The 12,062-nt window shown below is 40.7% G+C and overlaps 2 protein-coding genes across 6 annotated transcripts in view; one reads left to right on the top strand and one right to left on the bottom strand.

The window, feature by feature from the left end:
* Window positions 1-11,813, top strand: part of Csn7 (COP9 signalosome subunit 7) — a 55,872-nt gene extending 44,059 nt beyond the window's left edge. Inside the window, exon 4 of one of the 3 annotated variants that reach the window (XM_076324506.1) lies at window positions 11,512-11,813. In XM_076324506.1, the coding sequence (XP_076180621.1) occupies window positions 11,512-11,603 (92 nt within the window). In that variant the 3' untranslated portion in view covers window positions 11,604-11,813. The remainder of the gene's footprint in view (window positions 1-11,511) is intronic. The other 2 variants (XM_076324510.1, XM_076324509.1) reach the window with 2 other exon arrangements.
* Window positions 1-12,062, bottom strand: part of Glurb (metabotropic glutamate receptor B) — a 219,279-nt gene that overhangs the window by 16,962 nt on the left and 190,255 nt on the right. For all 3 annotated transcript variants that reach the window (XM_076324502.1, XM_076324501.1, XM_076324503.1), the window contains exon 4: window positions 3,998-4,142. In XM_076324502.1, coding sequence (XP_076180617.1) covers window positions 3,998-4,142 — 145 coding nt within the window. The remainder of the gene's footprint in view (window positions 1-3,997; window positions 4,143-12,062) is intronic.

Genomic DNA, 12,062 nt, shown 5'->3' on the forward strand with positions numbered 1-12,062 from the left:
AACACGAACATAACGACCGACGAATTTCAATGGGTATGGAGTATCGAAAACGACAGCTAAAATTGCACAGCGAACTGACTTATTTCCTAAGTGGTGGGTACCTTACATTTTGGGTTTGGGTCGGGTCTCGAAGGTGTGCGATACTCGGGTACTCGAATATTATAGATTTTAAAGTTACAGACTCAACTTAAGCACTACTCGACCCGACTTCAATGTCGGGTACCTGAAATTTTCGATTTAAGTTGCGCTCAACCCGACCCGAAGTTTAGGTACCCGAAATTTTCGGGATTCCGCACACCTCCATTATTTACGTTCGAGTAAGTTCTGAATTAGTGAGATTATTTGAAATTTGTCGAATAAGAAGCAACGGCTCTGTTCGAACTTTTACAACCAGTTCTTCTCAAATAACCAAAGTTTCCGCCAATAGCGATCGTTCTCTTTTACGATATACAACGAGTACAGAAACTGTGAAATACAATACCTCGAAAAAGAGATGTATAAAAGCGTACTCGTAAAAAAAAAGCACGAACGAAAGTTCAACATAAGCTTCTTCATTTTTCACGCATGTGCGAGATCGTTCGAAAATTCTGGTATTTTTTTTTTAATTCTTATTCGGATACGGTTTCTGCTCTCTCTGTATAGTTTCCTGTTTCTTGTGCGGTTGGACAGAAATTTATATTCTCTGATAATCAATGAAAAATACGGTGCGGTTGTATCTAGTGCGAAGAAATTGTATAATCTGGTGGGAAATGTTTAACCGAACGTGTAATCTGTTGAAATACATATGTACGGGTGTATGTACGGGATTTTGAGATACCATCGTATAGGGGCGTTCAAAGTTGTCTGGTTTGGCCTGCACTAAACACCTGCCAGCAACATGTGCCAACTCCTCTTCCTCGTTGGTGGCCACTGGGAGTAATGGCCCGATAAGTCGGAAACCAAATGAGATTGAGTGGAATCTAAGTCCGTCCAAGGCGACAATTCAGAGAGAAAAATCCTTAATAACGGAACGAGCCAGAGAGGCGATACAGGGTCTTTAAATTTTTCTCGATGATGCGTAATGTGGAGAGGATATATAAATAGCACGATTATTCTGAACACGTTGGCTTTGCACGTGATGGCGTTGATAAAGTGAAGATGGTTGGAGCCCGACCATCCGGCAAAATGTAAAAGTGCCGATAAGGACAAGTTTCAGATGCAGCCTTACACCGGACTAAATAAACACAGTCGTTAATATCGTTGTTTAAGAAGATCAGAATATTCTAACCTATATTTCGTAACAATAAAATTCCACTCGGTTTTATTAGGTTACACAGGGAAATTTTTACATTTTCTACTGCAAAGTTTTTCATGGATCTTTCGTTAGATACAAATTAGTAGTACATTTCTTCTCCACAAAATCTTTAATAAAGTTCTCTCTATGCTGGTCAGATAATTAGAAATAACGTAGTCAAATGAGAAAGAAAAATGATTCGAAAGATCTCTCCACCGTTTACTTCGGTAGGTGAATTTTCGTTGTGCTCTGTTGCGCGATGACTACTAGGTTGTTCAATAAGTTTTGTCGAACGATAACCTATTATGTTGTAACAAAATCAAATATCTGCTCAACACCGCTAGGTTATCCTCATCGCACCGTTAACCCGACCTACATCATTTTTAATTTATTCGCTCCGCTTTACCGTTAAATTTGATAAAGGGGAAACACAAATCTTGCGACCTCGACATTTTTGTCGAAACATTTTTGTTTCGTGTGAAACGAGTATTTTATTGTCCGAAGATTCTTCATCGAGGAATCAACTAATTTTCCGAGATGTTTATGCAATGTTATTCATTTTCTTCGGATCTTCTTTATGTCTGAATCTTCGAACGTTTGAATGTTTTGTAGGACTTTTATTGTGAGAAATCTGCAGTGAACTTTCAAGGTTTTTGGAGGTGTATGGAAATGGTTTACCGTAGTTCGTTGTTGGAGGAACTGAAAGAAAATAAAGGAGAAGTGATATTACGAAGGAGGAACGATGGACATCAAACTATACAGTTTGAGGGTAGCGGAGGGTCCAATGATTTCTAAGAGTCCCTTAGCGAACACCACTTCTACGAAATAGCGTGTACGTAGCTGAATTCTAACTAGTATTCTCCTTTACTGTTTGTATAATTCCAACTTTGTATGCATGAACATTGGAAACTTTATAGATTCTCGGATACATCAGGATTGTTTCTCTTCATAGGGTATAATATACATACGTAAAAAGGTTCCTTAACGCGCCACTCTTACGTATGATTGTTATTGTATACGATTATTTTTTACCGTTTTAGAGTTTACCGTGTTAGATGTTAATTATTCAAGTGTCTCACATTTTATTTTCAACTTATGTAGAATGGTTTACTAGAAATTAGCTATTCCAATATTTTCGGTTATATCGATCTATAGAAAAAAATGTTATCGATAAATTGTTCAATAAAAGTTCACACTGTGTAGAGTCGTTTAAGTCGTTCAATTGTTTCAATAAAAATGTCATTATTCGAGACATCTCCGGAATGTTGATTTTAAACCAAAATATATATTATGTCATATTGCTTCCTTATTATTACTACTGCACTTTGTTGCAACATCAACGATAACACCTTCGAGATATCATGGTATATTTTTTCGAATCTATCTTATTACTTTTCAAATATGGTAGTAACGTGTTTTCGTATTGAATGGTTTGTCGTGGAATGAACTATTTCTTCTTCCCAAATTAGGTATTGAGCTAGCTTTTTATTCCGGATTAGAATACAGATTTTCATTTCCGAAGGAAATTTCCTTATCCCGATTGGAAACAAGAATATTCATTGCCTCGGTTCTGTGAGTGTCAGTTTCCTGGACGGAATCGAGGAGTGGAAACAAGTCGATGAAATTTCCGAATCTCAGGTTTTATCCGATAAACTGTCGAGCCGAGCGGGTTTCCGTTCTATTCTGATAATTCAACCGGGGAACAGGGAGTATACCGGTTAAGACGAAACTCTCCGCCATAAAGTGATAGGAGCTCTGCCATTTTCGAATTATATTCCACCCGGGAGATCTTTGTTTCGTGTTTCCTCGTTTCGCATTTTTCATCTATACACGAGTTCCCCTCCACCTCTTGTATCTCGTTTCGATCGATCGGGTCCTTTCGTACCTCGATTTGTCATGTAAATGTACCGACGAATCGGAGGAAGTTCCTGGCACGTACGATTTATGTGTGAAAATTTGGCAATTCCGAAAATCTCTCTTAAGGGACGCGAGATTTTGTTGAAAAATGTCCCATCACCGAAACGTCATTCGAGGATTTCTGAAACGATTTATCCATTGGCGTGTAATGACCGTTTCGATATGTGTTCAATGTTTTTCACGCGCTTCTAACAACTGTCTATTAAATCAGGCTTTAGACCATCTATACGTCAACGTCATCCCCAATTTCGTGTGTACACGTACAATGTTAAAATTCCTTCGTGTGTATATTTTTTTAAAAATTTCACCTTTCAACCTGGAATTGTCAGTTACGTATTGCTTGCGATTATTCGAACGATCCGCAATGAATTCTAATTATTTTCAATATGACGATTTTTAATCCACGAGGTCGAAACATTTACTATAATTTCGTGTCGAGACGAGAGTTTTAATATCGATCAAAATTTCCGGATAAATAAGTCATCGTAGTCGGATCGAAATCGATTCGAAATATCTCGACGCGTGTTCACATTTGTCTTTCTAATTGAAAGGTCGGTGGTGGGGATAATACCTCGGTGGCCTTGAGCGACCAATTGATATCGAGCCGACCTTACGCGTCCCTTTCAGCAAATTGATCGAAGTTGTGCTTCGAAGCTGATAGGACAATGTCACATTCTCTATCGTATTATGAAATATAATGTTGAATAATTGGAACGTTGACGTGTTTTTGACGGACGTCTTTCTCCAATTAAGTACTTCCGAATACGATATCGTATTTGTCGATATTTACGTTTCCAACACACTCACCTCTTGCCCTCGGTTTCGTCAACAGTTTCAGTACGATATTGTCGTAAGCCGTTTCTTCCGCCACGCCAGAATCTTTCACCAGTTTCTCCTTTATAGCGATACATATGTCGTATTTCCCCAGCAGTTCTTCCAGTTCCTCGAACGCCTGCAAGGAGAGGGACATTTTCAAAATTACGTCGAGTTCGCGATCGTCTTTTCTATTTCTTATCGATTCGTATTACGGTTGCATCGTCCGAACTTTGAAACGAACAAGCTTGTACCTCAAAGGGCATAACGTTCAACGAAGTGGAGGGGTTTAATCACGGTCCTTTAATGGAAAAATACGCGCTTAGAAGCGACCTCGAGGAAAGTTACGTCTTTCGAACGATCGTAATCGGAAAAACTAAGGGACAGAGAAATCCAAGAACGTCGGGTCGATTGGACATTCATTTTCGAAATGAAGGCCGTGGCTCGCTCCACGGGAAAAAGAAACCGGGAAATCGGATCTAGTTTAATGAAAGATCTAGCCTCCGTGTTGATTTTGAATTTCAAGTACGAGCCCGAGGTATCTAATTCGCGCCGCACGGCACCGCGCAGGCGCGCTATCGATTTCCGTTTATGCAAAACTTTTATATCGTTCTTCCTCGTGCGTCGAGTAGCTATTACACGCTTCCGATCTTGATTTCTCGACAGATCGTAGCGCACCGATGATACGGTTATATCGTGGAGATAAATTACACTTCGGAATAGGTACTGGTTGATCCGTTATTATGTAAACTTCGGGTGCATGCGTTTCCATCGAGAAATTAATTTCAAACGGTGAATACATTTGAAAACAAGTTGCGAGATCACAGAAGCCGCGTCGATGCGTTTGCAGATTTTAGGGAACGAAGGAGTAAGTAAAATGGCTGTATAGTAGTCTACGTACATATAATGCGATATTACGCGTCCTGGCGTCGTAGAGGAGATCGTGATTTAAAAATTTTTCTTGCTCCTTGCTCCTAATTCGAGTTATGTACGAAGTACAAAGAAAAGAGAAAGAGAATTTAAAGCAGAGTTGTAACGTAAAGTATTATTATTAGCTTAAGAAAGATGTTAATATTACGAAAGCTACGTACCGTTTTAACTTATACGATATTTGTCCATGCAAAATCGAAAACAGTTCATTTCTTCGATCGGAAATTAGAAAGTTTATCCGTTGGTAGAGATGCGTAGAAGATAATGGAAGATATATCGACCAACAAGGAATCGTTCGAGCGTTAAATCTGATTTCTCGGTACCGTAAAGAAGAGTGCATCAGCAACCCGATAAATTGATGTGCCGTTAAAAATTCTCTCCGAATTTATCATTCCAGCGAATAAATCGCTCGGGCGCAGTTCCTCGATATCTCAGTTTGTTATTTATTACACGAACGGTGGAAACCAACGCGCGAAACGGATCGTCGGCGTTTCGTTGTTCTCTTTTCGTTGAACTAATTTCTAACGACGATAATTTCCACGCGAACTCCACGGTACGAGGAGTTACGCCGTGCATCGTATTCACGCGCACTGGAGAAAGAGAAAGACAAACCGGAGGAAAGATTATGTTCGTGCAACGTACCCGGGGCGGAGGGTCGTGTATTCAGGGGAAGATTCAAGGTCGAGGGTAGTCGCGAGCAAAATAGAAATCACCGGAGGGTATCGTAAAGATTCGACGGAATTATTAGGGCAAAGTTGCTCGTCGCGATGCACCCATTTCGTTTTACACGCGTCGTCCCACTTTCTCGTCCCGAGTGCAAGTGCATTGTGCAGTTTCTTCCTTCGAGCGCAACTTCTACCGTAAGGGTGTCAACGAATCGTTTCGCACGACTCGATCCCGTTTCTCTTCGTTGGTCGTGGAAAAAGCTTTTCATTGTACACGAGAACCGCGGAAAGATTAATAAAGAGAATTCAACCGGACTATTGTTATTGCGTCGACGCGATTCGTCGAAGGTGTTTTCCGTAATCGGCGTTTGACATCGTAACGTTTCGAGCCGGATTCTCCGAGCAAGAACTTGTTTCGTCTTTGTTCCCGGACAGGGTGCAACGTTAATTACAGAAATTTGTACGCTCCGTGGAAAACGTTTCTGACAACGTACAGGCCGACGTCTGCGCTCCTAATGAACACAGTTTATACACGGACGGAGTCGCTTTAATTTCCACGCGGTGCACACATCGTGGCCAACCGGATTAGGTGGCCGGGTAGTCGTGGAAAATTATGAACGGGCTATACGTAAATCGTAGAAACGGAAACGCGAGTGTTTCGCGCGGTCTACACAATGCAAACGTGGAACGTGTATGCGCGATACTACGGGAGAGGCGGGGCGATATTAAATTTCTTACGTCGTATACGAGCGTTTACAGCCTCGTCTTTTTGCTCCGTTGTCTAATGGCTTTTGTCTTTCCTCGTTGCCCGCGACAACCGGGAAGCGAATGGAAGTTGTTCGTTTCTGAACTTCGATCCGTGAGAATCACGGTATCGTTACGCGTTAATGCATTGCTCCGAGAGACCGTTCAGAGAAACGAACGAAGCTTCTTCGTTCCTTTGTCGTTCGTTCTTTTTCTTTTTTATTTCGGTCGCGAATTTTGTCGGCAAAATTGCATCCGACGTCTTTCGCGTATTCAAGAAGATGCGATTTCGTCGCGAGTGAGCCGACCGAATCGCGGGACCGTGTTGACACGCATAAATCAGTCCTTGAAAAGCAATTTCGTATTCCATTGTTATCTACGGTCGAGTACAACGCGAAAAATGGGAATCGCGGAACACTTTGGAGCCTTGGGGATGAGCGAGAGGGGGCTGGGGTAGAAAATATATTCCTGGTTGAGCGAACCGAGGAGGTAGAGAGCGTGCATAAGTCAATGCTTAACCAATATCTGGGTCAATGGCGTTCGTTGCTCGTACACCTGTCCATTGTTCCGTAGTGGCAAAGCACGTGACGACTCGCGATAAATTACCAGTCGCGTCGACGCTGCTGGAGTATACCTTGGCCTTCGTTACGTGCATACATTCATGGCAGCCACTACACCATTGTTTTCGCTCGGCGCGGTCCGATTATAACGCGGCCTCTGTTCGCTTCTAGTCGTGTGAAAGTTCAATTTAGCCGTGAACACGTAAACGCTAATTTTGCGCCATTACGGACGTTCATTACGGGAACCAATGCGAAGAAAAGAAGGGCGAGATATGAAAGATGGTCGACGAACAGGTAGCAGAGGCTACGAAATCCAAGGGGAGGCGAGGCTCTGTCCCTTCGCTCGTATCTCGGTGAATATTTATCAAGCTTAAGATCTTTTTTTTTTATTTTCGCCCTCCCTCTCGCGGATCTGTTGCTTCTAAAATAGGTTCGTACGGGCGAGACGGTCGCTTGCTTGTTGACTCGTACGGTGTGGTCGGTCCTTTGCCGGTGAATTTATTTTTTCTTTTCGATGGAAAATTCTTCTTTCGCGCGTAATGCAATAACGTTACGATTCCGTCGACCTTTCTTATCGTCAATGTTCGCGTTGAAATTTTCATCGTTCTCGTTTCGACAATATTTGTAAAGATTTTCGTCGGTTACAGCTGTCCTGTTTGGATCTCGCCCGGTTCTCGTAACACGGTTTACGAGATACGAAATTTTCGATTCTAGACTTCCGAGATTCAAATTCATAGATTCCGAGCTTTCGAGGTTATCGTCAAGAGCACTCACGCTCGCAACTTTTCGAGATCTTGAGCCGAGGGGGTTCGAAGCTTTTTGTAACCTTGACTTTACAAAGTTAAAGTTCTTTATGGTATCGAGTCTTTTGGAGCTTCCAAGATTAAAACTTGTCGGTCTCCGGTTTTCGCGTTCAAAGCAAGTTTGATCTTGAGCTTTGTTAGATTTTCTTTCTTGCGCAGAACTTTCAAACTCGGACCTTTTCGCGACCTCGAGGACCCAAGGTTAAAGTTTGTCGCGATCTATGGCCCGTATTTATAAAGTTATAAATTTTCTCGGGCTTAAAACTGGGTTCCATTAAACTGCGTTTAATTTCCCAAGGAACGAGAAGCCGAAAGAAAGTCAACGCAAAGAAAAAGAAGAATTTGGATGAAATTGCTAGTAACGCTTACGAATAAACAGAAATATTACTCGACACTGTTTACGATGCCCTTACTTGTAGCGCTACGGTTCCTTTAACTCGGGACCGATCCTCGTTGCCCCTTACAGTACGGACGGGGGAATGTGGAGAAGAAACGGAGGGCTGCTGGGACTTTGGCCCGTGTCTGTTGAATATTTATTACAGTTTAGATCCTTTCGTACTCTTTCCTCTAATTGTTGCAACGGACGCAGGTTTTCACCGAATTTAAATCGTTATCGTTTGTCGAGTCGCCGTTGACCGAAAATTGTACACACTGCGACGAATCAATTTGTCTCTCTTCGTTTCCCCGAATCGGGGAAAGTGAATCCGAGCTTTGCAAATGACACGGTAGTCTCGTTTCGAAACGTGTCGCCACGGTTCGAGGTAGCGATGTAATTTTCACAAGGGTGCGAAAACAAGACGCGCGTATCGTTTAAAAGTACCTCTGTCCGAGTACCACGGGTATTTGTTAAAAAAATTCTTTTTTGGAACGGTTTGTCAAGAGATTCGACTGTGTAGGCGCAATTATCATTCACGCTGATGTCAGAGAGCGCTGCAAAGTTATCATCTATTTCAAAGAATCTCACATGCGCGCAAAACTGCATCCGTCCTGCAGCTGGCGTGACGGTAATGTGGGCCAGGCAAGGTCGGTTGTTACGTAGCCCCGTATTTCGAGAAGAATCTAATTAGGTGTGCGCCCGTTTTTTCGATCTTTCTTGTTCGCCCTTTTGCTGTTCTTTTCTGCACGGGAGATTCGAAATGTCGTGAAACCGACTACATGCACGCGATTTAACGTGTCAAGGATGAAAAGTATTTAATACGGTGGCAGTGAAATCACGGCTCGTCGGTAACGGTACAATTACGTTCGTTCGTTCGGTCACGGATTGGCTGGTGGAATTCAGTTTGGGACAGAGCATCGATGATATTTTTCAACCGGGAACAGTATTTTGACGGCAACGACGGTGCTTGCATTTTGATGGAAACGAATCGAATTACACGGAGGGGCCGAACCAGTCTCTCGACGACTCGAATTTTGCACAGTAACAAAGCAATGACAAACACATTACGCGGAGTAGGAGGAAAATGAATTCTCTGGCGAACGTTTGTTGGACATACGGACTTGTAATATTCAACCTTTGTTGCATACGTGAATTGCAAATTGTTCTCTCCGACTGTCTCCGCTGTATCGTTTGGCTAACCGCTGCTCTAATTTCGATTTCTTGCGCTCTTTGTCTCCTTAACTCTTCTGCCCGTGATTCTTTATTTTTTGTCGGCTTCGAGTTGCATCGGGCCTTCCTTCCGGCGCAGTTTTTCTCGAAGTTGGTTTTTTTCTTCATTTTCTTCGATATTCGCAATTACACTTCCGAAGACAAACGTCTTTGTATCTTTCTTGGTATTTTAGCGATCGATATTATCATTTCTGTCTCGATCCGGCGTAAGTGGAGAAAAGAAATCGTTTAGAAAAAGGTCACGTTTATCCTGTTAGTTATCCTCGAAAAATTGAACGTCGATCGATCGATGTTATCGAGGTAAACTTTTTATCGCGCGAAAACAATTTTAAATACGATTACGACATTTTGTTTCGCGCTAATGTGCCAAACTTAACAGAACGCGCGAGTGAAAGTGTTAACTATCGTTCTTAATGAATAGTCGTTTAAGAACAATAGAGAATTTCAAACGATCGATCGACGAAAGCAGAGATACGAAATAAGAAAGTATTATTATATAAATTAGAAGTGCCTTTGTTCTATTTTCAAATTCTAATAACGTCTCATCTGTTCCTCGAGCAACGATTGAATTTATTATAGATATATTTTGCGCAATATCCACGGAACGTTTATTCAAAAATTTAAGTAGCAGGTGTAGTTTACCTTCGAACCTCGACATTATGATAATTGATGTGCTGGAAAATTCATTTTCATAAATTTTGGTATCGTCCGAGCAACGGTTTGTCGTGGCATTATGGATGATTGATTAGAACGGATGAAAATGTAAATCGTTCCATTTAACGTTAATTGATGAACAATCTATATTGCATCTACTATAACTGCAAGCATTTTCATATTTTTCCATGCACAATGGTTCATGCTAAATGTGGCAACAATCGTGCGGTTACACATCTACCTACGGGACGACGAATGGCTCGATCGCAATATATCTATGTCACGAGCAGGATCACAACGAAGAATTAAATTAACATTATTAATACGTCCTCGGCATGGAAATTTAGAGAGTATAGTCAAATTGTACGAGTTTTAGCAGTTATTTAATTTGCGATCGAGTTTCCTATCGTGTTCGCAAATGGTATGCAAATATTATAAAATGATACCTTCGATTTCTGATAAAACTACGGATTGTACGCCAAAAATACAATACAACAGTTACGATCGTTTATTCTCAATATTCAAATATCGAAAGTTGAACGTGTCGTGAGATTCTCGTACCATTGAATGTTTTAAAATCGTACATTTTATAAATCTAAAGGAAATTACGCAGAAATAATACTCGATGTTCGCTCGTACGAGACGATGAATTTTTTGCAGAACAAGTTCAAACTTCTATCATGGATAAGTATGTTACATTATCAAACAATAACACACGGCACGCCATATAAACTGTGCATACCGTTACACATTTTACGTTATTTCGCGATGAACATCGTGACGTATACTTTGATGCATTTTTCATGGTCGGCATATTCTATCGTACCGAGTAACAACGCCGACATAAAAATGCAGTTTTTAGTCAATTTCTCGAAACATCGCGAAGAAAGCATCCGCGTATTTTTGTCATTTACTCTCCGGCTAAGTACTAGATTGTTCGATAAGTTTTGTCCTATTTTCCATTGTAAAAAAATACTATGGCACTTCAACTTTGAACAACTGTAAATATACGAACGAGTCGACGGATCTATTTTTCTTTAGAAAAATAAAACGAGTAACCTATTATGTTTTGTTTCGATCTGGAATTCGGTACGCATTCTGCGTGCGCTGTAATTAATTTCGAGAGAGTTGTCCAGAAACAGTTCTTTTCGGTATCGTTACTTTTTTCTTTTCTTTAATTATTCTGTTATTCGACGGTGGGATTAAATTATATTATTCCCGATTAATCGTAATCCCTCGCACGTATATTTCTCGCTAGGATTTAGTTCGTAATATTTTTCGTCCTATTCGCGGAAAGTCAACGTACAATGGGACGTGGGACGATTCTTTACGAAAAAGTAAGTCGAAAAAGTAAGACAATGTTTTTTCCAACGGAGCTTCGCTTTCGAGGAAATCGAATCGAAAAGTTCGCGTTTACGCGTTCGAGTATATCCGTACGCGATTGCTTCTTTAAAGTTTAATTTGCCTCGGAAATGAAGTCTCGAACGAAAACAATTTATTTCACGAATTCGATGTGTTTTTTTCACGAGGAACCGTTTGCTTTTAGATGGAATCACGAACCATGACCTCGTACCGTACAAATGGATCTTGAAACAAGTGGACATCGAGCATTGTTGGAATGTAATTAACATTACATAGAAAGCGCATTCGACGTCGAATAAATTCATTAATATTGAAATTGGGATAGTAGATGCATTTCAGGCGGTAATGTGTAACGATATGAAATATGCGTTCATTTACATGAGGATACCGGCAATAATTTACATCACCCTCGTCCGTTAATTTCATTGTCGTGGCACTATAATGAAATGTAGAGTTGACTTGTTTTATGCGGGCGTACTGTACGTCCCATGATAATATTATTACGTGGCAACTGTTCAAGATTCTATATTCTGTTAAAATAATTGTTCGTTGTTTTTCTACTTTGTTTTATTTTTAATTTAGGTTGTTAAACTTCGAGTTAAAGTTGGAATTAAATGTAAGCTGTGGCATAGAAGTTTTGTTACTTTAATTTACGAATTGATGTCATTTTATCGATATAACGTTTCGGATTCGCGTGTTGGTATTAAAATGAAAAGCTAAAGTTGTAAGGAACAC

Source organism: Ptiloglossa arizonensis, chromosome 12 (genome assembly GCF_051014685.1).
Source record: "Ptiloglossa arizonensis isolate GNS036 chromosome 12, iyPtiAriz1_principal, whole genome shotgun sequence".
Taxonomy (NCBI): Eukaryota; Metazoa; Arthropoda; class Insecta; order Hymenoptera; family Colletidae; genus Ptiloglossa; species Ptiloglossa arizonensis.